This window comes from Spermophilus citellus (assembly GCF_964194105.1).
Source record: "Spermophilus citellus genome assembly, chromosome: 10".
Classification (NCBI taxonomy): Eukaryota; Metazoa; Chordata; class Mammalia; order Rodentia; family Sciuridae; genus Spermophilus; species Spermophilus citellus.
Window position 1 is genome coordinate 47,575,053 of NC_138197.1, and position 25,802 is coordinate 47,600,854.

General features: G+C 37.2%; 1 protein-coding gene across 1 annotated transcript in view; it reads right to left on the minus strand.

Moving 5' to 3' along the window:
- Positions 1-52: 52 nt before the first annotated feature.
- Positions 53-25,802, minus strand: part of ST8SIA1 (ST8 alpha-N-acetyl-neuraminide alpha-2,8-sialyltransferase 1) — a gene marked incomplete at its 3' end in the record, with an annotated part of 142,793 nt that continues 117,043 nt past the window's right edge. The window contains exon 5 of the mRNA XM_081311250.1: positions 53-539. Coding sequence (XP_081167376.1) covers positions 53-539 — 487 coding nt within the window. The remainder of the gene's footprint in view (positions 540-25,802) is intronic.

Consider the following 25,802-nt stretch of genomic DNA (forward strand, 5'->3'; position numbering starts at 1 on the left):
GAAAACCTAACAAAAAGACCCTGGCTCAGTCCTCTCTCTCCTTCCACTGTCCCTAGGAAGTGGGCTGAAGCGAGGGCTCCTCACATGGGTCCAGCTGCATTCGCAGTGCACCGATTTTATGAAGATACCAGAGTTGGAGAAATTCCTCAGGCATGGCATGGAAGCCAGAGAAGGGCAAGACGTTGTCATAGTAGTGGTGGCTGATGGGCTGCTCATGCATATTCACAGAGAAGGGCCAGAAGCCATAGATGGCCACCTCTTCACAGAGGCCCAGGGCTGCACTCACCAGGAAGAGTCCTGTGGACAGGCGCTTGGCATGGATTCCCCTACTTTTCCAGAACTTTCCAATGCTACGAAGAAAGTTGGGGTTGGCAAAAAGCACTGTTTGATTGGCACCAACATCTGACAGTGTATAATAAACCCGGAGAGATGGCTCTGTTCCCGTCTTCATAGAAAAGGCAGGCATGTAGATGTAACTGTGGTTATAGATTTTCATGTTGTCCACAAATGTCTTTCTGGACCATAGCAGGTTCTGAAACCTATTAGAGAGAAGAGGCTCAATTAAACCTCAAGAAAAAGAAACATTAAAATCCACTCTTCTGTCTTCTGATGGCTCAAATCATCTCAGCAAAACACATGAAAAATACTTCACTTGTATTTGAAATCCCTCCTTGAACTTACCAATTATCTCTTACAAGAAGCCTGGCTTTCTCCCACCCAATGCCTTAAATTCAACTTAACATTCCCCAATGGAGTTCTTCTGAACTAAAATGCTTTGTACATTTTGCTCTTTTTCAAAATGTATTTACCTGGAATGTAAAAGGATTTAATTCTCATGAATTCCTAAAATTTGTTGGCTGGGGGTCTGATGAAAGCTACATGCATGGTCTAATATCAGAATAGGAGTGGTTTCCTCATCACAAATCAAAAGAATCTCTTGCAAGACACTTCTTCCCATTCAAACTCCATGATTCTATAAGCGTTTAGTTAATCAATGTTATAACTAGGGTCTCACAACTTTGGATATAGTTCACGCAAGGGCAGCTGCCCATCTTTAGTGCAGGTTATATAATATTATCCACGTATAATAGTACATGGAAAAAGAAGGACTTCTAAAATGGTTCAGAGTTGCCCATATTGCTTGCTCCAAAGAACGCGACTTTGCTATGCTCTTTCAGTTTTGATTACATAAAGAGGCCCTCAGTTTCAAATGTATTCAACTAAAATTTAAGGTATACTTCCTATGTGTCAGTGGGGAAATGAAAAATTAATGAACCAATTTTGGGTCTCAGGAAATTCAACTCCCGTTGTGGTAACAAAAATATTAATGAATACAATATGATACTCCAAATGTAGTGGTTGATATTTGTATAAAGTAGAACAGAGATGGGAAAAATATTCTGCCTGTAAGACAGAGCTGGGTCTAAGTTAGCTACAGAAAGGGGCAGTGTTTGAAGACACCTCCTCAGGAAAACAATAGAAAGAGTGGCAGCTAATCCAGAAAGGAGGGTGTGGTCATGGGCAGGTATACTGCAACAATGACAGAGGTCATTGTCCCTGGACTTTGGGAGATAGGGATGGTGGGGACAGTGGTTGAAGACATGAAGACAAGACATGCTGCAAAAACCCTTATATGTCTCTCCAATTTGTCTAGATATCACTCTGTGGTGATGGGGAACCTTCCCAGCAGTGGCTACTTACTACAGTTGTCAGACTGCATCAAAAAAATATAATGTATAGAAGATGATCTTGGCAAGGAAGAGGTTGGCAGCTTGGAGATCGGGCAAGAAGCTGCCAATGTAGCTCAAGAAGGGAAGGAAAGAAAAAGGAAAAGGAAAAAAGACAATCCAGGAGACTAGGTCTTAACTTTGGATTTCTTCACAAATCCAAACTGCTCGTTACCAGTTACATGCAGGTGAAGCAATAGCATCTATGACAAGAACTGAGCCACAACTAGCAGGGGGAAGTCCCTGACATGCTGAGAGGCTCATTATAAATATTTGAAATTAAAACTCTGAATATACAAATCCATAGGATTTTATGTAGTAATCAGTGTTATTTATTCTGCCTGCCAAGAAACAAAGGTGTGTTTCTCAAGCCCAGAAGGAAGGAAAATCTCTCTGTTTTTTTCATATCCTTGATCTAGCAGCTGCCTTTGGTAATTTTCCCTGTGCACAGACAAATAAAGAAGTAGTAACAGGGTCTTTCAGAAGTACCACTTTACCCTAGCAGAACCATGGAAGCACAGTCAACCATGTTTTGTAGCTGAGTCAACCCTGCTAACAAGGCAATAGATTCTTGCTTCCCAACTTTGACATGGGATCTGCTCAGCAATTCTTTTATTTCTTCCATATCCACCCATATCTTCTGCTCTCTTCCTTAAAACATTAATGCTTTCCAACCGTGTAGATAACCTCCTACTTCACTGAAGAATAGTTCTCAAGCTCTAGTTAGAATAACCTAGACAGTTCACTAAAATCAACTTCCTGAGTTCTGACAAGAATGATCCAAGGGTGGAATTTTTATCCAGTAGTCTCTGGTGATTCTGATAGAGATGTCTATGAAATAAACTTATTTAGAAGATCAAAACATCAATGTGAGATGCCTAGCTTTATGCATCTGTCCCTCAGTACCCCTTTCTTTAAATCTTCTAATTTTATCTCTGCTACCATCCTAAGAGGAAGAAACACTCTCTCTTCCCCTTTGTATCTTGGGACACGTTGTTATTTTTTTTTCACACTTCCTAAAGAACTCATGTTCTAAAGTAGGTTCTCCTCTTTGAACATTTAACTGTTTCACCTCTACTAAACCATTTTCCCTGTCTTCTAAACATGTTTAGAACTCCCCCCTGAGAGCTTTATTGAAATATATTTTACAATTTAAAAATGTGTATATTTAGGGTGTGCAATGTGATGCTTACCACACCATGTTAGAACTTACTAAGAGAAAGCTCTTGATATGCCCACACTGTTCCCTGAGCTACATTTTGTTCTCTCATGTCACCATCAACATTCCAAGAGCAGTTAGATATACTTCTATTGCCTTTCATTCTTGCAACAGTATACTCCCTCCTTATTACTGTCCAATTACTCCTATTCCCCAGGGCTTTGTTGGCTCATGGAACTGATAACTTTTATCTCTGCAGGGGACTACACATTAGTAGAGAATTACTGGGGGGCTTCAATAAAATCATGACAATTGATTTTGTTTCCTATGGTATAAGCTGACTGGTTATTCTTGAAAGGGATGGTCTTTCCTCTTAGAAAATGAGCTCCATCTTTAATTTACTATAATCTCAATTTTATGGACATTGTCAAACAACCAGTTTTATCCATTGTATTTCAGTGTTTTTATCTGTCCCATTCTTCAACAAATGATTTTAAGGACTCAATTCTATAATTATTTATGGCCTACCCCATGTAATTAATATTTTTCCTGGTCAAGAGTTTAATAGAATTGGTTATGAATTTTACTAAATTATAATAAAATTCCTCTGGAATGTAAAAGACTGACACTCAGCTTGTCTTCATGTCCTTCCCCTGTGCTCCAGCTATATCTGTGTGCACACCTGTGCATAGATTCCGTTCTGTTCATTCATTCATTTCCCTGGTGAAATTCTACCTATAAATCAACACTCAACTTCATCTTTTCTTTTTTAGGGCATCTTTCTTTCTTCTACCTTAAGCATTTGTAAATTCTTTAAATGAACTGATCATATATATCCTTTAAGACTATGAACTCATTGAGACAAAGGACATGTCTCATTCATCTTTTAATTTTTATATTCTAGCTCAGATGACTTGTGTGCTGAATAAATGGAAAGTAATTGAATAATAATTGAAAAGAATAAAAATGAAATTTAATTAGCTTATGAATTATTAAAATAGAAATTATTAATATATAATGAATATGGGCATGAAGGAAAAACCCATCCAAAGAGTAGAGTGAAAACACAGAAATATAGCATATCTTAAAAATGAATTTAAGATGATACAATGGAGATAAAATCAATGATTTTAAAAATTATTCAATAAAAGGTATTAACACGACTAGTATCCGTTTGGAATTTTGAGGCGGAATAGATTCAGGCTTCAAAAGAAAATCACAAAACAGTTTCAAGATATGTAAGAGAAATATTTTAAATCTACAATATAAGAAAACAACTGCAGATTTAGACATTTGCAAAATATCTTTCAACAAAGGAAAATATTGACAAAATTGATATGTCAAGGGGTGAAGTTTCATTACCATGAAAAATAAAATAGCTAAAATAAAAATAAATTAGTCTGAAAAAATATTTATAGCAAATTTGATAAACAGAAGGCTTATATTTAGAATATTATAGTCTAAATACATTGATATTGACATATTGATATGAAAATTTAAAAAACAAACAAGCAAGGAGTTTCAATTAGCAAAAATATTAAATCATTTTGGTTATGAATTGCTAATTAGGATGTAAAATTGAACAGAACAGAGAAATGATGAGGGTTCATTTCTCCCTTCCTACACTAAATCTCCACAACTAAGAGAAAAGATGTTTTTGAAAATATGTACTCATAAAAAAGAAAAGAAAGCAAACCCTCAGTGGATCTCAATCTGGGTTACCTCTGAAAAAAAAAGTCTAGGCATAGGCAGTGCCCTATGCCTAGAGCAGGAGATATCAGGAAAGGTGGGTGTCTTGGAACAACTGGCCAGGGTATTGTTCAGATTATGGGGAGGCTGGGACATCCAGATGGGTAAAACCCTAAAATCTTTCATTGGTCAATTATCACTGTATGTGTGGGAGAGGGTGTTGGTCTTCGGGCAGGGACACTGGGTGCATGCCGAGATATGGATCAGCCAAGGGTTAACTGGGAACTCTCAACTCACACAATATCCACAGACAGGCTGAGACTCCCAAGTGGAAGGATGACACTCCACCAAGAGAAAAGACTTACAGATAACAACATTTAGGAGCCACCCAAGAGAAAGCAACCTTGCCACTTTCTCAACTCAAAGTAAAGTTTACCCTTCAGCAAGTGCAGTGTCTGCATAGAGCTTCTAGATCTAAAGAACCAGGATCAGAAGACAATGAAGGACAGCCTCTGACCCAAGAGTCCGAGATCAAACTGGAAAAACAAACGCAAAGAAAACCAAGATCATTCAATAGGCAGGAAAAAAAAAAAAAAAACCTCTTAAAAATCTATAATTAGTTTGTTTAGAAATATTAATTGCCATTGCATTCGGACTTGGATGCTATAAAAAGAAAAAGAACATTTAGGTAATAAGAAAGAGCTGCTGTCAATTAAAAAAAAAAATAAAGCAACAGATGAATTCCGGTAAAGAAAAGCTTCAGGAAAACAGCTAGACAGTAGGCCTAGAAAGCCATCCATCAGATTCTGGTGAGCAAAAAGGACAGCTCCAGGATGGATGTCTCAACAACAACAAAAAGTGCCCCTGACAGACTAATGTGTTTGGCAATCAAAAAGAAGAGCTGCGGCTCCAAAGGGAGACGAGCCATGAATTACTGCTGCACGAAGAGGCTTTATTAGATCTGGGGGAAAATTAAAAGTTGAACAGGATGTAAGATACTTGTAATAAGCTTTCTGTCTCAGATGGGAACTACACCTAAGTAAGACACTAAAACCTTACCACTGAGAAACTGATTTGATTGTGATATGACTGGAATGGGAGGCCAGGAAACCACAGTGTGTAGGAGGAGGGGTGCTCTGTGGGCATGTTAAGGGAGCTCCAGCTTTATTTTTCCACAAGAAGCCAACAGACATGTTGGAAACATAAAAATTGTAATTAAGCATGCTGCTTTCTCATAAAATTTTTTAAAAGGGCCTTTTGACAAGCTGAAAGGAATTGATTTATAGATTGCTGCTTTTCATTTTAAAGTTTTTTTGTACTATTTGAGTTTTTACAACTATGTACTGTGTTATTTTTATAAAAATACATTTTGGAATCATGAAAAAGATAAACATTCTGTGTTCAATCAAATGCACAAGGCCACCAAGAAAATACAATGGTTGAGAAATTTTCTGTACTTTAAGTTTAAACAAAAATGTATATATGTAGACAGAGAGAGCAAAATCTGGTAAATGCAACAGATAGAAAGTCACAAATCCATAATCATAGTGAGTCTTAATTTTAAAATAATGCATATCTTTACAATGAAATAGAAAATTTCTGAAAGTGACTGTACTTCATATTACAAAAGAGAAATCAACATATTAAAACAATCATTACACAGCTACATTGTCATAAAAATGTAATAAAATGAGAAGACAACACAAAGATACACACACTGACACAACATTTTTAAAAAGCATTTCACCTGTGTAACTATACACGTACCAATAAAAACATTAAAAATTTTCAAATATATTTATAAAGGAAAGTCTTTCAGTAATTACCTATCTAGTGTATACAACAAAACTAACCAAAACATGATCTGTTGGAGCCAATAGAGAGTTACACAAGATCTTTTTAGCTTCCCTACATAGCAGAGTTAATATTTTTGAAAAGTATAATAAAACAAAGATTTTATTTATACTAACAACACAGCCCCAAAAACACATTGAAATAAATTTGTAAATAAATATTTAATATTTATTGAAAGACATCTCCCCATAAAATTTGCAGTTAATGTAATCTCAACCAAAACTCCAAAATTTGATGATAGGATGATTTTAAACTTCACATGGGAGGTATAAATCGGTATGCATACTCAAGACAATATTGGACAAAAGAATAAGAAGGAGGACTTAACTCTTCAATATCAAAATTATACAAGTATCATAATAAAAATGCTAATCAAATTATAGGTAGAGATTCACAAATCCACAATCATAGTGAGTTTTTGTGCGAGAACAGTAAATATACACTAAAATAGGACAAAGAGTTTCTAAATGGATCTTTGCACATCTGAGAATCTCCTACATGATAAGTGACATTTTAAACCAGTTCAGAAGAAACTGAATATTTCAAATTGTACTGGGACCACTAGTTAATCAATAAGAACTAAGATAAATTTATTTCTTATACTGTTCAAAAAGTTCCAGATGGAATAATGATACTTTATAAAAGAAGAATAAACAAATGAGAAATATCTGTAAGATATTTTTGGGATACAAAAATCATTGTAAAATAATGCATGGGATGCAAAAAATGCATAGAGCAAAGGATTTGATAAACATGACTGCTTTGAAATTAAAGATTTCTATAAGGCAAACGTTATATAGATAAAACTCATTATGTCCCATTTTCCTGTACATAGGACACCTATAGAATTAAACTGAGTAATTGAGTAATGTTATAAGTGTCCTATAAAGTTTTGTAGGTTTTTATAAGTATCCTATGTATACACAGGATGATGAGACATTAAAATTTAATGTTACTCAGAAGGCTGAGGGAGGAGAAGCTCAAGTTCACCGCCAGCCTGGCCAACTTAGTAAGACTCTGTCTCCAAAGAAAAAAATAGAAAGGGGCTGGGGATATAGTTTTGTTGTAGTGTACCCCTGGGTTCAATCCCCAATACCAAGAAAGAAAGAAAAAGAGAGAAAGTGGTGGGGGGGAGGGGGCGTGAGTGAGCAGACTGGAAGAAAATGTTTACAACATACACAACAAAAGATTAGTACCCAGAATATAAACAACAAGAATCAATTACAAATATGCCAATAACAAATATAACAAAGAATCAGTATCCAGAATAAAAACAATAAAAATCGATAACCAACATATAAATAGCATAATAGAGAAATGGACAGTGATATAGAACTGTGGAGCCCGAGGTTAGAAAGTTCAAAGGAACGATACCCTTATTAAAATATGTACAACCTCACTAGCATTAAAATTGAACTTGCTAGCCTTTAATAGTAACTAGTAAAATCATAGCAAAGTAATTTTTTTTCACACATCTGATTGGTAAAAATTATAATACCTTATAATAAGATGGCTAGGAAGAGTGTGAGAAAAAGTTACAGTTCAAGTATTTCATATTTTAAATGCTTGAGACCAGAAGTGTTTCAGATTATGGAATATCTGCATATACACAATAAGCTATCTTGGGAATTATACTCAGACCTAAACTAAAAATTCATTTATGTTTCACCTACATCTTATACACATAGCCTGAAGTAATTTTACACAGGATTTTTAGTGTATCTGCATTTCAACTGTGACCCATCACATGAGGTCAGGTATGGAATTTTCCACATGTAGTGTCAGGTTGGTGCTCAAAAATGATTCAGATTTTGGAGCATTTAAAATTTCTGATTTTCACAGTAGGTAAGCTCAACCTGTACTTTTATGCTTCAAATGACCGTATGAATTGTTACAGTTTGAAAAGATGATTTAGCATTTCTAATATGCACACTTACTGCCACCAGTTCCAGCAGTATTCTGGGCCCTCTTACACCATAGCTGCAGTGGCCTCTGAGTGCCTAGGCACCTAAGCCTAGTGAAACAAATCCTGGGAAAACAACTTCCTATGCACCCCTGTGTGAATAGGATGTTCCCATTATCTCTTAAACAAATTTTCATTTTTACATCCTTAAACCTGCCATGTGTATGGTCTTGCTGATTTCTGAGATGCCTTCAAGGCATCTTGTCTTTGTACAAAGTACAAAGCTTTATTAATCTTTATTACCCTTCTACATCTTCCTTAGCCCCAATATTACATGTGTTTTTCTGGCCAAACTGTAAGTTTTTCAAATAGTTCCTCTCTGTTTTCTGCTCCCAATTCACACAGTAAACCTACCAAAAGTTGGGCCACCCTGCAATGTAACACAAATGGACTCTAATCCAATTTCCAGTAGAGTTCTCATTCCCATCTGAAACCTCATGAGCACATTCTTTACTGTCTGCATTCCTATCAGCATTTTGGTCTTCTGAGCTCCCACCAGAATCATCAACTAAGATCTGCATACAACATTCAAAGGATTTTACAGCATGCATCTCCAAACTTTTTCAAATTACTCCTGCAAATCAGTTCTAAAGGCTTGTAAACTCCATAATCAGATAAAATCACAGGAATGACTCCACTCCTTGCACCAATTTCTGTATGGCTCAGTATTTTGTGGTTGTGATCAAAATACCTAATAAGAACAACTTACAGGAGGAAAACCATATTTGGCTCACAGTTTCAAAAGTTCAATCAGTGGTTGGCTGATTCCATTGCCATGGCTCAAGGTGAGGCAGAAATCATGGTGAAAGAGGAAAGCTGTCTCAGCTCATGGCAGTCAGGTAGCAGGGGATGGGGGGCAGGGAGGAGCCAGGGACAAGATAGAGTTCCCAAGCGCACACCTGCAGTGACCTATTTTCTCTAGTCATTCCTCACCTGCATACAGTTACTTCCCAGTATTCCATTCAAATGGTTAATCCACTAAATAGATGCCTCTACCAATGAGGTAACATCTCTCATAGTCTAATCATTTCACCTCTGAATAATTTTGCATTAACATATGAGTTTTGAGGGAACATTAAAGATCTAAATCATAACAGGTCCCAATATGCCCTTCAAAGACATGCCCCAAATGATCTTCTTTTCATTTGGTCCCACCTCCTAAAAGTTTTCCCTCTCCCTAAAGCACAGTGGGCTGAGGCCCAAACCTTTAACACATGGGCCTTTGGGGGACACTCCAGATCTGAACTGCAGCAGTATCTATGATGTTTTCTTAAATATACAGAAAATTAGAAACTATCTAAATGTCTATCAATAAGATACCATAAGATCCATGTTATGGATACATGGTAATTTTTGATTGTTTTGCACCAGGGATGAATGCAGGGGTGCTTAACCACTGAGCTACATCCCCAGCCCTTTTTTTTAAAAAAAAAAATATTTGATCTAGAAATAAGGTCTCACTGAGTTTCTTAGAGCCTCACTAAATTGCTGAAGCTGACTTTGAACTCACGATCCTCCTCCCTCGGCCTCCCCAGCTGTTGGGATTATGGGTGTGTGCCACCATGCCCAGCCATGGCAGTTCTTTTAATGACACAGATCTATTTTTATTGAAATGGAATTATTTCCAAAACAAATGTTACCTAGAAAAATGAAGTTGAGAATTATTACTCCATTTTATATAGTTATTTATCATATATAAATGTATATTATATGAGATAAAGATAGATATTTTCTATGGCTACAAGTATGGATGTAAATTCATGGGAAAATATTGAAAGGATACATTAAGCTGAAAATAATGGCTAACTCAGGGGAGAGGAGTGGTAGGGCGGGAAGACTGGGGAGGTAAAAAAAACCTCAAGCTTTGTATTACTTTCATTTGTTTGAAGATTAATATATTTATATGTGTTGCCTGTGTTATTAAATATTTCCTTCTAACAGTTTGGGCTCCTTGGTGATCACACAAATGTAATATAAAACAACTGGGTTTCTAGTTTACTTTTTTCTGTGCAATAATAAATTAGGGTTATAGTGTACTTTTAAATTTTTTAGACATTATTATAACTTTGATTTTGCAGTTTAAAACAGTTTTTTAAAAGATCAAGTTAAGGGGCTGGCTCAGAGGTAGAGCGCTCACCAGCACATGTGAGGCACTGGGTTCTATCCTCAGCACCACATTAAAAATATATATATTGTGTTCACCTATAACTAAAAAATAAGTATTTAAAAAAGAAAGACCAAGTTAATTTATCTCCAGAGTTTATTTCATTTTAAACATCCATTTGTTTTACATAAAATATTTGTCCTAATCTTTTTCACTCTTACCAACTTTAATATGAAGATTTTCATTATTATTTACTTCCTGTTGAAATGCTTCAGCTACTTTTCCAGTGAGCTAACTCATTTCCTCACATTATTTGCTTGCTTTTCTGACGTCTTTGGACCATTCGCCATTTTGAGGCTACTCACTGTCATTTTCCTGTCTCTTTGAGCAGATGCTTGTTTACCCAGCTGTTGCTTCCTTTCCTTCTGTCAATAAGGGTTAATTCTGTGTTGATCCACAATACTTTCCTCCTTTGTACCTTCTCATCCTCTGAGTGTATTTCTTCTACAGGAAAATATTTTATCAGATTGCAAAGAATACTCCTTACCAAGCTGTGCCACTAACAGATAAAGCACAGTAAATATGCCCTAAGAATGCAAACTTTAAAAATATTTGCCGACTATGGGCTGGGTTGTGGCTCAGTGGTAGAGCACCTGCCTTGCAAGTGAGAGGTCCTGGGTTTGATCCACAGCACTACATAAAAAATAAATAAAATAAAAAATACTGTGTCCAACTACAACTAAATAAATATTAAAAATGTTGCTAAGAGGGAAGAAATTTAGGACAGACCTTTCACATATGAATATGTCTGAAATGAATTTGAAGGGATGAGGAGAAGTTAGCTACACCAGCAGACTTGATGGAGAAGAGCATTCTTAGCCAAAGGAGCAGTGCTGGCCAAGGTGAGAGAGGGTGGCATCCAGGGAAATGGAAACAACTTAACTTGAGCCTTGGGAGTGGCTAGAGATGAGGCTAGCTTGAAGCATTGGACATGACAAAAGAAGGTTCTGTAGCCTTCTTTTATCAAGGAAGAGGTCAAAATACCTAATAAGAACAACTTACAGGAGGAGAACCATATTTGGCTCACAGTTTCAAAAGTTAAATCAATGGTTGGAAAAATGGAAACTAATTAATATGTTGTTAGTCCAGATAAATGGCAAGGGTCTTACCACAGCCGCAACAGGAAAGGAAGAAGCTGGCTTTGGTGACTGGGTGGAGCAGGGCTGATCTTCAATTGGGGAGCAATGGTAAGGTGCCTGGGACTGGCAGGGCCTGGTGAGAAGTGACCGTGGCTGCAGTTTGGAGGATAGGGAAACTTGGATTTGTGGTGACTCCTTTCATGATGTTGTGTTACACAAAGAAGAAGGTGGTTTGAAGAGAAGACTATTACTTAATTTTGAATATGCAGAGTCATGGACATGAGCCACCCAGAAGAAAAGTGGGTTACAATACAAAACTGAGAAATCACAGCATTGAAACAGTGGAAAAAAAAAAAAAAAACAGAGGTAGAGCAGTAGCAAAAGACAGATGAAATGAGAGACTAGAGGGAATCAGAAGTGCATGTAACAGAAAGAGAAAGGGTTTCAGGAGAGGTTCATTGCTAATGGCTACAGAGAGATCAAGTGAAATAAAGACCGAAAATGCTCTGTGCAGATTTAGCAGCATGAACATTATTAACATAGAGCTATTTCAGTAGAAATCAATCTAGATCATTAATTGAACACTCAATGGTCTCTAGGTGCCAAACAAGTTAAGAAAATATGTGAAGGGGCCAAACAGAAGACAAGAGGGAGCTGATCTAGAAATGGAATGTGCATTTCCTATGTAAAGGATCTCAAATTTAAAAGAAGCAAAAGAATGGAAAATAAATCTGCTAACTGTCTGGGTCTGATCTGTTGGATACAAGTTTGATGTCAACACTCAAAGTTTATTCAAAATTCCAGGTGACAATTAAGACCACAGAACCACAGGTCCTTTTGAAGGGAGGGAGGGAAATGTAGCAGATATAGTAGACATGGTCTCTCATTTATTCATTACATTATTAGCAATCTGGGATAAAAAATGGAAAAACATCAAATTACAGAAATAATCCGCAAACTCTATTATAAGATTTGTGAAGAGCACATTATCCCTTCTCTTCTGTTGAGAAAACTGAGAAGCAGATGGTTAAGTTCTACAATGAAGTCGCATATTAGGAATGTAGTAGACCTTGGCTCCACTCTGCCCCGGAGTCCATGCTCTCAGCTACATGTGCAGCTTTTCCCTGAGTGAAAGATGTGTCCCTCCTGTCCTCAATTCATTCCTTCACCTATAATCTGGGTTCTCTTCCTTTCACCTTCTCAAGAACCAGCCCACATCATCCTCTTCATTATCTCTACCCCCGACTACTTTCCTTCTTTGGCCCTTGCCCCACACGGAAACATTACAGGTGGAACATTCTCAGTGACACGGCAGTCAAAATACTTTTAAGAAAAGAGATTTCTAATGTTCGAATTTTAAGTTCTTTGCTTGATGGTTTTTCAGTGCCTCCTCTCCCTCACCTCAAAATATCTATACAGTCTACTAAATATACATAATGCCTTTGGGAATGGTATCAGAAGAATTAAGGGCAGGAATTTTTCAAATAAACAAACACCATATCAATGTAAGCTTATGGGAATCCCCAGAATATTGGAGAAAGCATTGAATTCACTGGCAGATATGGGGTAGGAATTCCAAATCAATCTGAAAGAACCTCAAGGTTCAGGATGATCTCTACTCACATCTGAATTGATTCTGATGACTTCCTAATCTCTGCCTCCATTCTTGATCCAGAAAGCTCCAAAATCATACAGCAAAATAGCTGAAAGCCTACGACTATGAATTCCAAAGCACTAACACCCACATGTGAGTCCCATCTCTTATTAACACTGTGAATTTAGTCAGGTTTCTTAAGCTGTATGTACTTCAATTTCTTCATCCATACAATAGGGATATGGTTGTATCTAGCTCATAGAGATTCATTATCATATGAATTGATACCTGTGAAGTCTCTTGAACGGTACTGTCCCATAGTAAGCACTCAATAAATATTAGCACTTATTATTACTACAGCCAATACACCACTGTTGGGACCTTTTACCTCCCTTGGAACCATGGCCATTATTGGGTGTTGGCTGAGGCGGCCTCATGGGTTAGCATTTCCATATATGTGACCTGGCTGGATTGGCGTTGGCGGGCTTTTAGCCCTCAAGTGGGCTTTTGACCTTAGCCCTGCCTAATAGTTTAATCTGAAATCTGCCTAGGCCCCTAAGTGATAGTGACGTAACTGCTCCTTATTGGTTCTTGCTACTGTCTCTTCTTAGTTCCTCCTATCACTATCTAACCTTGTCCCTGACACAATAAAGTTGAGATTATTGCATCTTCACGGTTGACTCATCTCCCGAATAGGTGTGATTGTGGGCCAGGTTGGATGGCGGGCTGGTGGAGACACTTAACCCTCTCGCTCAGCCCCGGAGACACTAGCTGTCTAGTGGGCTTCACTACCTCTATTGGAGGGCGGTTCCAACAGCTGGTGCCTCGGAGACGACAGGGTGGTCTCCCACGTACCCTTGTCCCTTGTGGGGGGGGGCGCGACACACGACTGGTCGTTTCCATTTGGATTCATTCATACACAAACTATTTTCTGAGAACACATTAGGTGCCAGGCCCTCCTCTGTGCACTAAGGGATGTAGCAATGGACAATACAGACCAAGTCTTTACCTTCATGGATCATTTATTGGAGTGAGAAAAGACAGCCAACAAACAATATGTGGGGGAGGCAGTGGGGTAAGAGAAGAGACTGAGGGTGCTGTAATTTTATTTAGGATAAAACTTTAGCAGAGGTTTGAATAAAGTAAGGGGGCCAGTCCTGTGGATATCTGTGGAAAGCATCTCAAATGCAACATTCTCTCTCCAAAATCTAGTGCAATAACAATACCAGTGACTTGAATAAAGTCTTCCCTTTTCTGCAGATTCTGTGTCCAGTTGGGCTACTCTTATGGTTTGGATCTGGAATGTTCCCCAAAAGTTCATGTTTTGAAAGGTTGGTCCCCAATGCAGTAAGGTTCAGAGGTTGGGCTTTTAAGCAATGATTGGAATCATGGGGCTCTGACCTCATCAGTGCATCAGTCCGTTGAATGCATTGATAGCTCAATGGATTCCTGGAAGGTGGGATCTAACTGGAGGAAGTAGGCCACTGGGGGCTTGTCCTGGAAGATTTTATCTTCCCTCTTTGGCCCCCCTTCCCTGCTTCCTGGCTTCCATGAACTTCAGCTTTCCTCCACCACTGCCTTCCACCATGATGCTTCTGCCTTCAAGCTAGCTGACCATGAACTGACACCTCTGAAACCATAAACCCAAAATAAACTTTAACTTCTCTAATTTGTTCTTGTCCGATATTTTGATCATAAGCAACAAAAAGTGGGCTAACACCATTACTAACTTCCACTTTTGTGATCTTTTGAGCTTATCTTTCTATCATTCTCCAATTATTATTTAGAAATTACATGATGGGAAATGGCCCTTCTTGAGGTCAAAACATTTGCCTCCTGTTGGTAATAAGAGAATAAAGAGGAGGATCCAGTTAAGGACTCTACGGCCCCAGAGGAACAGAACTAGTGGGTGAAAGAAGTTTGGTTCCACAAATGACAATGTGGAGCAGAACCCTTCCCAATCCCTTTACACCCTCAAATAGCATGTGGGTGAGAAGAATATTTTATTGTATTCAGCCAGAGAGGTGTGGGGTGATTTGCTACAGCAGTTAGTCCACTCTAAGTGATGCATAACCTCAGTGCCACAGTTTCAATTTCAGGTTTCAATCTATTCTCCTTGGTATCATTGCAACAGAATCCAAATGGATCTCTCTTCTCAGTATTCCCCAAGAAAATTTCCTAAGCTCCAATATGACCATGGCACTTCCTGACAAGGGGAAGTTCTAACAGTGGCTTTTCCGCATCTTCAGAGAGAGCCCAAGCAACCTGGATATTCAAAACCCTTGGTCATGTAATCCTGCCCGATTTCTCTAGTCTCCTCTTGCCCCTGATCATCATCGTCACTCTATTCTGGCCCCTTCCAGTTACAGTACTTGATGTTCAAATAAATCCTGACACTCATGCCTCTAAGCCATTGTACACACTACTCCTTCTGTCTGAAGTGAATGTCCTCTGTGCCCTGCTAATTCCCACTATCTTCCAGGACTTAATCCACAGCATCTACAATAGAAAGTGTTGTATGATTCTGAGTTGGATTAGGTATTTAACTATTTTACTTTGTGTTCTCTCTCCTCTCTTTCTCTCTTTCTTTCAGATTGAACTTAGGGGTGCTCTACCACTGAGCTACATCCCCAGTCCCTTTTATTTTTATTTGGAGACTGTCTCACTCAATTGCTTAGGCTGGCTTCAAACTTGAATCCCCCTGCCTCAGCCTCTGGAGTCACTGGGATTGCAGGTATGCACCACCATGCTTGGCTAACTTTGTGTTCTCTTAGTACTTGACTTTAATCAAGGTTCTTATCATCTAGTCAGGTAGTTATCTCTAATTTTTATACCACTTACTGAATTCTTTCAGGAAAAGTCAATGTCCTTTACCTTTGTGTCCTCTAAGCTAAATACTATGGCTGACACATGGGAGGCATCTAATAAGTGGTTGTCGAATGAATAAATACTACAGGATCAAGTTAATTAACTAAATGTTTTTGCACCTTTCTCACAAAATGCATTTAATTGCTTCTTTCCAATATATGCTACAGGAAAATGGAAAAAAAAATCGCCCCCCAGGAATATTAAGATAATATGAGATACTTTTGATTTCTTTCCCATTTGTCAAGCATTATTTTCTATCTCTGACTTTTATGCAAACTACTTCCCTGCCTGAAACTGAAAAGTGGATAATTAGGACCTGAATAGCACTCTTAAATACAATCCCTCATTAGATGCTAGTTCATTTTCTTGTAAACAGAATATGGTAATTTCTGGCAAACATCAAACCTTCCAAGAATCATACAACCATTTTTAATTTCAGGAACTATTTAGAAAAATCTCATTCTTTTTCAGGATGAATAAAATGGTGCTTGCTGTTTCTCTGATCATTAAGTAGCCTTGTTTTCTGTTTTCTTTATTTTATAGTTCTTTGAATAGCAATTATATTTATTTCTCTAGGTTTTCCATATGAAAGTCAAGCCATACTAAACTTTCAAAAACAGATATTGACTCATTTCAAGACATATAAAATTATATGAGGCATATTCTAATCTATGGAGTGTCATTGTTTACGTAAGAAAATTATGGCATTGTTGACATAAAGCAATAGTTTTGTATTTTAAAAGATGCATTACATTTTTGGAAGGCCACTGATTTTTCCATATTTACATCTACGTTTCTAATATAGATGATGATCTCTAATGTGGGTTACAATAACAAAAGAAGATACTTCATTGAGAAGACTGTAGTGTTCATTGTCTTCTAAAACCAAACTGTAGCATTAAGTCAATTACTTCATCTCCTTATGCCTCACTTTTCTCATCTAAAACAATGGAGATCATAACAGCACTTTATGTCTAGGACTATTAGAAGGACTCAACGAATTCATATGTATGATGTACTTAGAATAGTGCCTTATATAAGTCTTGTAATTTCTAGATATCATCATCATCATCATCATCATCATCATCAATCATGTTTCTTTCTTTGCAAGATCAAGTGATGAGAATCTGAATCTTAAGGAATTCCTCTAGACGACGGGGTTGTGGCTCAGCAGTAAAGTGCTCGCCTAGCATGTGTGAGGCCCTGGGTTCAATCCTCAGCACCACATAAAAACAAATAAAATAAAATAGATGCATTGTGTCCAACTAAAAAGAACTCCTCTAGAGAAATAAATACCTCCTTCGAGGAAGTAAGTTATAACTTAAATGAAAAACCAGGGCACAGCTGGCCCACATGTTTATACAGGCATTACTGGAATGCCAAGATGCACGTAAATAAATTTTCACATCTTGTTTTTCATTATTCTGTGAAACAAAATTAAAACATGTAACCAATATTGCAAATGTCCAGAGAGTGCTTGAAAATGAGGAGGAAGAATAAGGGCAGGAGAGATTGGAATTTGGGGATTCAGAGAAGGAAAGATAATACTGAGTCTCAAAAGAAAAGCACCCATTAGCCACTAGAATACAGGAAACGCCCACAAACCTTTGAAATATAAGGCAGGCATTCTTGAGCAACCCAGCAACGTCCTTAGTCCTAGCCCTTGACCCAGGCCATTATCTGAAAAAAAGTAACTCAAGGGCAATGTCTAAGCGCTAGAAAAACAAACATAAAATTGTATTACTCTGGCTCCACCTCAAGTTCAGCCCCTGGCAACTCTCCCATGTCTTGAGATGATCCACTTTCTCTCTTGAATCAAGGAATATATATTCCTTGATTTGCTTGATTTGCCCCAAAAGCTTCTCACTCTCAAGATGGCCAGCATTCTCCCTTGAATGTGTATTTCTAACCTTACTCCAAAAGACATTGCTTCCTGAGATAGCCTGAATTCTCTCTTGAATGTACATCTTCTTTCCTAAATAAATGTGTCTGGGTCTCTGGCTGGCACAGGCTGAAATTCTTTTCCCTCACATATGACACGGACCCCACTTGTTCTGAGTCAAAGTCCCTCTCCACAGGCACTTCTCTGGTGACACAGGGATCAGTGACAATAGTGAACTGCATATAATTTGTCAGAAATTCATTTAGAGCACAAATATCAAGGCAGCTCTCTTTTCTTTATTAAAAAAGAAAAAAAAGAAACTAAATAGAAACAAAGTTTTATAAGAAAATGGATTCTTTCCAAAATATCATAAATGAACCATCTTTATTTTATCACAAAAAAATACACACTATATTTTAAGGTAATTAATGGAACTATTTGCATTTGCAATGAAAATTTTTCATATTCTGCACATTATTTGAATATTGCATTTATTTAATGCATTTCATTATTCAAGTGTTATTTAAGTTTTTACCATCAAAATATCTCAAATCTAAACTATGCAGTGTTTTATTATATTGCTATAATCTTATTACTTTTCAATTGAAATGTTAGAAAATAAATTAAATTTCTCTTTTGTGATATGAACTCAAATTGAAAATCTAAGAAAGGTACAAAGGCAGGGATCCTTTTCCCCTGGGAATTGGAGCAGGAAGGGTGGTATCAGCTACACTTAAGACTGAGATTCAAGTTGAGAGTGAGGGAATTTCATACCACTGCCCAGTCCTCTGACTAAATCTGAAGAAATGAGAGAGAATTTAATGCTGTGCACACCCTGACTTTGGTTAGGTTGTTTGGCTGGTTGAACACTGGCTATGGAAAGCCATAAGATAACAAATTTGTAGAACCTTCTTGATTAGAATCTTTAAAAATAATTTTATCATGAACTTATCATTTATAAGACTCCTAAGGCCACTGAAGAGCATTTTTGCCACTTGTGGAAAAGCAGATAAAAATATCTCAATGTATGAAGATGTGAGAAAAAAAAAAGAATAGCGTTACCCTAGATTAAGTAGAGAGAAGTGATGGGAGGGGAGGAGAGGGGTTGGGGAGATAGGAAGAATAGTAGAATGAAACAGACATTATTGTTACTGTGTGTATATATGTGACTGCATGACCAATGTGATTCTACAACCTGTATACTCAGAAAAATTAGAAATTATATCCCATCTGATTCAAATGTATGATATGTCAAGATCATTGTACTGTCATGTGTAACAAAGTAAAACAAATTAAAAAAAAAAGAAAAAAAGAAGAAATGTCTCACTAGTGTGTCTCATCTACACTGCTAATCCTACTTTGGGACACTTTCACGAGTCCTGTTAGGGTGTGTGCCCTTGACACATTTGTAAAGAATTTCTATTGTATTTGGGGTGATACAAACTTTTCCCACATTGAAAGAGAAATCAACATTTTAGAAACATAATCAACTACCAGACTTGACTTTGGCTTTCACATGAACCTTTCTAATCTACTCTGGGTCTGATTATTTAAGTCCTAGAGTACTGTGCCCCTCTGCAAACTTGCTTTTTACTTCTGAAGATCAAAACAGAATGCTGGTTTGTGTGCAGTTATGAACATAGTAAGTCTAAAATTGTGAATGAAAATGTAAAATAATTCATGGGAATTAAGCTCTATTTATAAGCTCTATGAAAGAATTTTTGAAAAGCTTGAGATATATATTTAACTAACCCCAAAAGCATATAGCCAAGAACAAAAGAGTCAATTCCAAGACCCAGTTAACAGCTCAGAAGGTGGGACATGCATCATCACTATGAGTGAATTGGATAGATTTGTTTTAAAATAACTTTTACTTATTTCTTCATTTTACAAAAGTGAAACCTAGTAAATAATTGTGGAAAATTGGAAATAAACACAAAGACGTGTGTTTGGAATATAGTAAATGTTTAATAAAAACATGTTGAATGATAGATGGATAGGCAGATGGACATACATAAAGATAGACAGATGGAGGGAAAAATAAAAATAACCACCCAACAAATCCACCATTCATAGTTGAACTCTATTAACATACTGATTTCTATCTTCATACACACATCCTGTGCAGAAATGATCATTTTTACACAATTCACTTGCGAAGAAGTCTATCTTTCTTCTCCCCTACAATTGCCTTTAATTTGCTCTGATGTTCCCATTCTCACAATGGTAGGGGGGGGGAAAAAGCACCTTAAATTTGACAGTTAAAAGCAATTCAGTGTCTTTCAAAGTAAAATAGTTTTGGGGAATAAGTATTTCATCTATTTAAAATGCAAAACTCCTCTCAGAGTTGTTCTCTCCTCCTTTCCCTATGGGACCCTCAGAGAAAAGATGGATCCTTCCACTGTCTCCAGTGTGGTGAGGTTGATCTAGTCCTTGTCCTTGTAGCCAGCACTGTCTGCTGAACTGTGACTGGAGGCTCCCTCTGGCTCTTTAGAGTACTAGGCTGGCAACCATGCTCAAGACTGTGGCCTCCTCTGTTGGCCCACTGATCCTTGGGTCCCTTTTGTTCCAGCAGTATTTGGAGCGTGTCTGTATTTTCCTATTAGAAATGTGCAAATGTCACCACTCCTAAAATATCACACACAGGGTGAAGAACTAGAGGTGTCATCACAAGCCCATCCCTGGGCTTCTCCTTCAGCTTTTAACTCTTCTCCCAGGAGAGACCAGCAGCTCTTCAGACCCCCATGGGACTCATCAGTTACTACCCTAACTCTCCAATTTATACCTTCACCTGGAAACAACGAGATAAAGAGTGAGGACAGATGGAGAAAAAAAGAAAGAGGGAACCAAAGCACAGGAAACAAAATGACAAGACGAAAGGGAGCTAAATAAAGCATATTTCTAACAACTGGGAAGATACAATTGGGCAACTAAAAACTTGTGGGATACAGTGTTTGAGACCCTGTCTTTATCTGCTGCCTTGAACAAAGATGGAGAGATGTGTTGGTCAGCATTTCATTGTTGTGACAAATACCTGAGAAAATCAACTTGGAAGAGGAAAGATTTATCTTGGCACATGGTTTCAATGGATAAATGCTGGCTCATTGTTTTGAGCCTCAGGTGAGGCAGAACATTGTGGTGTAAGTGCCTGGGGGTTGAAAGTTTCTCAGCTCAAGGCAGTCAGGAAGCAGAGAGAATGAAAGGTGTAGGAACAACATATACCCTTCCAGGACATGCCCCCAGTGACCTACTTCCTACAGTTTGCACCACTTCCTCGTAATGCTATCAAATTATTAATCATCAATAGGTTAATCCACTGATGAGGTCAGAGCCTTAATGATCCAATCACTCCCAAAGTCCCACCTCTAACCATTGCTGTCTACATAAGCCTTTGGGAGATATTCCAGATCCAACCCTTACAATAAGTGGGAAATAAAGTGATAGAAATAACAAAGAAGAGGATGTGAGAAGGTATGTCTCACTGGCTCTCTCCAGCTGCAAGGACTAACTGTACACCCATTTTGTCTCACCTCTGTTTCTTTCGAATCATGTGCTGCAAACAGCCCTAAGCAAACCTCAGTGGATTGCAATACCGCTGACTCAGCGGTAAGGTAAAAGTCCAAGAGTTAATTATATTACAGTTGTTGAAAACAGTGCATCTATTTTCATTTCATGTTGTGATTCAAGTGTTAGGGAATGACATCAGTTTTTAAAGTAAACCTTTCCAGCTTACACCCATAATAGATGTAGGGTAAATAGCAACTTCTTCCATTTCTGCCTAGACTAAGAAGTAATTTCAATAACTAACTTTGTATGTACACAACAGCTATTCTCCTATTGCGCTAAAATATGGTGAATACCACCACTCTTCATCTTCGTTTCAAAAAATGGCAGAAAATGTTTTAAAAAAGAAACAGTACAGAGCATAACACTGCAGTCTCCTTAATAGCATGCCCTATAATTGCAATGTGCTAAGACCACAAACATTTAGAATTTGAAACCCATAAGTTTGATACCTTATGTTTATTAGCGAAAATTTTTAGCATATTAGTCTATATCTTGTAATTATGAGTTGGGGAAAATAAATTGTCAATCAGAATCTCTGAGGGAATTCTGTGCTACATCATATGCTAAGTTGGGAAGCTTAGTACAGGCAGATGTTCAACAAGAGAAGCTGCCTCCCAGGGGAAAAAATCTTAAAAAACCTTTTTGCTCTACTAGAAAAGTTTTATTCTGGGAATTGACTTACATTAGAAAAATCTCTAATTTTCCATAAAATAAAATTTTCTAACATTTAAAGTAGAGAGAAAAGTCACTGGAGGACTTGAGATTTTTGTCACAGTTGACAAACAGCAAAAATCCATTCATTCAAAACATGAACTGAGTTTTAATTAAATGTAGCACTTGGTGAAAGAAAAATAAGTGATCTTATTACTAGTTAAATAAGAAAAGGCCTTATACATATCATATTCTGGGTTTTATTTTTCTTTTCAAGCAATCACTATATTTATTGATTTACAAATGGTTGATAAATAAAATTGGTTTCTTTACATATTAGTTTTAAATATAATTCTATTAACATATAATTTAACATAAATATTACATATATGTACATATACTTATATATTACCTGAGGCAAACACATAAATATATTCCTGCCCCTAAATGCCAACCTAAATGGCTATCCTGTGCTTACACCATCCCATCAGCAGCCACAACTCATGTCTGCTGTGGAAAAGCCAAGTTTAGAGGAAAATGAATGAGCCCTTGTCAAACCCTAAAACAGTCAAAGCAATAGTCATGAACATATTCCTTTTCTTTTCTCTTTTTTTCATGTTGTTTTGTCAGCTTTCATATTGCTGTGACCAAAATACCTAATAAGAACAGTCTAGAGGAGGGAAATTTTATCTGGGGCGTGTGGTTTCAGAGGTCTCCGTCCATAGATGGCCACAGCCCATCATGGGGGAAGGGCCTAGAGGAAGAAACTTCTCAGATCACAGCTGGTCAGGAAGCAGAGAGAGAGTAAGGGGCCACAGAAGAACAACCCTTCCAGCCACGCCCCACCTGCCAACAGTTGCCACCCAGTTAGTCCATTCAATCTAGGATGGAATGATTAGACTACAGTTCCCAGGATCTAATCATTTCACCTCTGAATATGCTTGCATTTAACACAGGAGCTTTTCAGGGACACATTATATCCAAACTATAATACTTATCTTCATTGATTCCTATTTTTACTTAACAAACATATGTTTGTTTTGATAGGAAATGAGGCTAACAAAATTAATATATGCTTATTTTAGACAAGGCAAAAGGTACAGTTAAGAAAAAGAAAATATTTCATGGTCTCATGCCAGTGTTGAAGGCCTTGGTATATTTCTCAAGAGCATTTTGCTCCCTATAAATATTTTACATAGCTGAGAACATATATTATGTGTGCTTCTATTTTTGCTTTTTAAAAATCATGAAGTCAGAATTGTTTCATCGTTTATAGACATGGAATGCTTTTCTTTTAATTGGGGGTATTTTGCATGTGGTAGATACATGGACTGGATCACACATCAGTCCACCCTCTTTCCGTGTCTTCCTATACTCCAAAGTGAGAAAGCTAAGGGTTGTCTTTTCCTTACTGGGGCTCCCACTGTGATGCAGGCTCAGCCAACGTGATGCACCTGTGTGAGGCTTGAATTCCGAACTGAATTACAGAAGAGAGAAGGGGACTCCTGGCTTCCCTCCTGATGGGTCCGTCTATTAATAGCCAGAGAAGATCTGTAGCGTGGCTTGGAGTTACTCTGAAGTCCTCAATGAAGACTCTGCTTCTTCCCTCTCCCAACAACATGCAAATCCCTTTAAACAGAGCCCTTATGCTCAGGCTGGTAGGCTACATTTTCCTCAATCACAGATGCTTCCAACTCAACATAATCCTTGATTCAGTGATAGCTTCTTTGGCTTTCTGCTCCTTCCCAGGTTACTTGAGGATTGACATCCTTGGAAGTGTTTTTAGGGATTCAAAGGACATGAACATTTTAAAAGAACTGTTGATAGTGTTGATTCTTTTGTTGTTCTAGAAGGTCACAGTAATTTATACTCCCCCATTAGCAGCACATGAGAAAATATGGCAGGGATTGTGATCTTTTCTCTTTAGTTTTGCTACTTGGTAGTTAAAAATAGATGTCTTGCTGCTATTTTAATGTGAACATACTTAAGTATTAATACTTACTAATCTTATGAGCTATCTATATTTATCCCTTTGCGATTTACCACTCTATGCCCAAGTTTCTCCTCATACTGAGATATTTCTCACACCTATTTCCATACTATCTTTTTTTTTTGGGGGGGGGGGTTTCCAGAGTTGACCTCAGGGGCACTCAACCACTGAGCCACATCCCCAGCCCCAATTGTATTTTATTTAGAGACAGGGGAAACTATAGAACTCAATAACACAATTAACAACCTAGACTTAATTGACATATATAGAATATACCACCCAACATCAAGCAGTTATACACTTTTTTCTCAGCAGCACATGGATCATTCTCAAAAATAGATCATATATTATGTCACAGGGCAACTCTTAGACAATATAAAGGAGTAGAGATAATACCATGCATCTTATCTGACCATAATGGAATGAAACTGAAAATCAACTATAAAAGAAGGAAGGAAAAATCATGCATCACTAGGAGAATGAACAACAGGTTACTGAATGATCAATGGGTTATAGAAGACATTAAGGAGGAAATTAAAAAATTCTTAGAGATAAATGAAAACACAGACACAACATATCGGAATCTATGGGACACATTGAAAGCAGTTCTAAGAGGAAAATTCATTGCATGGAGTTCATTCCTTAAAAAAAGAAAAAACCAACAAATAAATGATCTCATACTTCATCTCAAAATCCTAGAAAAAGAAGAGCAAAATAACAGCAAAAGAAGTAGAAGGCAAGAAATAATTAAAATCAGAGCTGAAATTAATGAAATCGAAAAAAAAGAAACAATTGAAAAAATTGATAAAACTAAAAGTTGGTTCTTTGAAAAAATAAATAAGATCGACAGACCCTTAGCCATGATAACGAAGAGAAAAAGAGAGAGAACTCAAATTACTAGCATACAGGATGAAAAAGGCAATATCACAACAGACACTTCAGAAATACAGAAGATAATCAGAAATTATTTTGAATCCTTATACTCCAATAAAATAGAAGATAATGAAGGCATCGATAAATTTCTTAAGTCATATGATCTGCCCAGATTGAGACAGGAGGATATAGACAACCTAAACAGACCAATATCAATTGAGGAAATAGAAGAAACCATCAAAAGATTACCAACTAAGAAAAGCCCAGGACTGGATGGGTATACAGCAGAGTTTTACAAAACCTTTAAAGAGGAACTAATACCAATACTTTTCAAGCTATTTCAGGAAATAGAAAAAGAGGGAGAACTTCCAAATTCATTCTACGAGGCCAACATCACACTGATTCCTAAACCAGACAAAGATACTGCAAAGAAAGAAAACTACAGACCTATATCTCTAATGAACCTAGACGCAAAAATCCTCAATAAAATTCTGGCGAATCGGATACAAAATCATATCAAAAAAATTGTACACCATGATCAAGTAGGATTCATCCCTGGGATGCAAGGCTGGTTCAATATACGGAAATCAATAAATGTTATCCACCAAATCAATAGACTTAAAAATAAGAACCATATGATCATCTCGATAGGTGCAGAAAAAGCATTCGACAAAGTACAGCATCCCTTTTTGTTCAAAACTCTCGAAAAAATAGGGATAACAGGAACATACCTCAACATTGT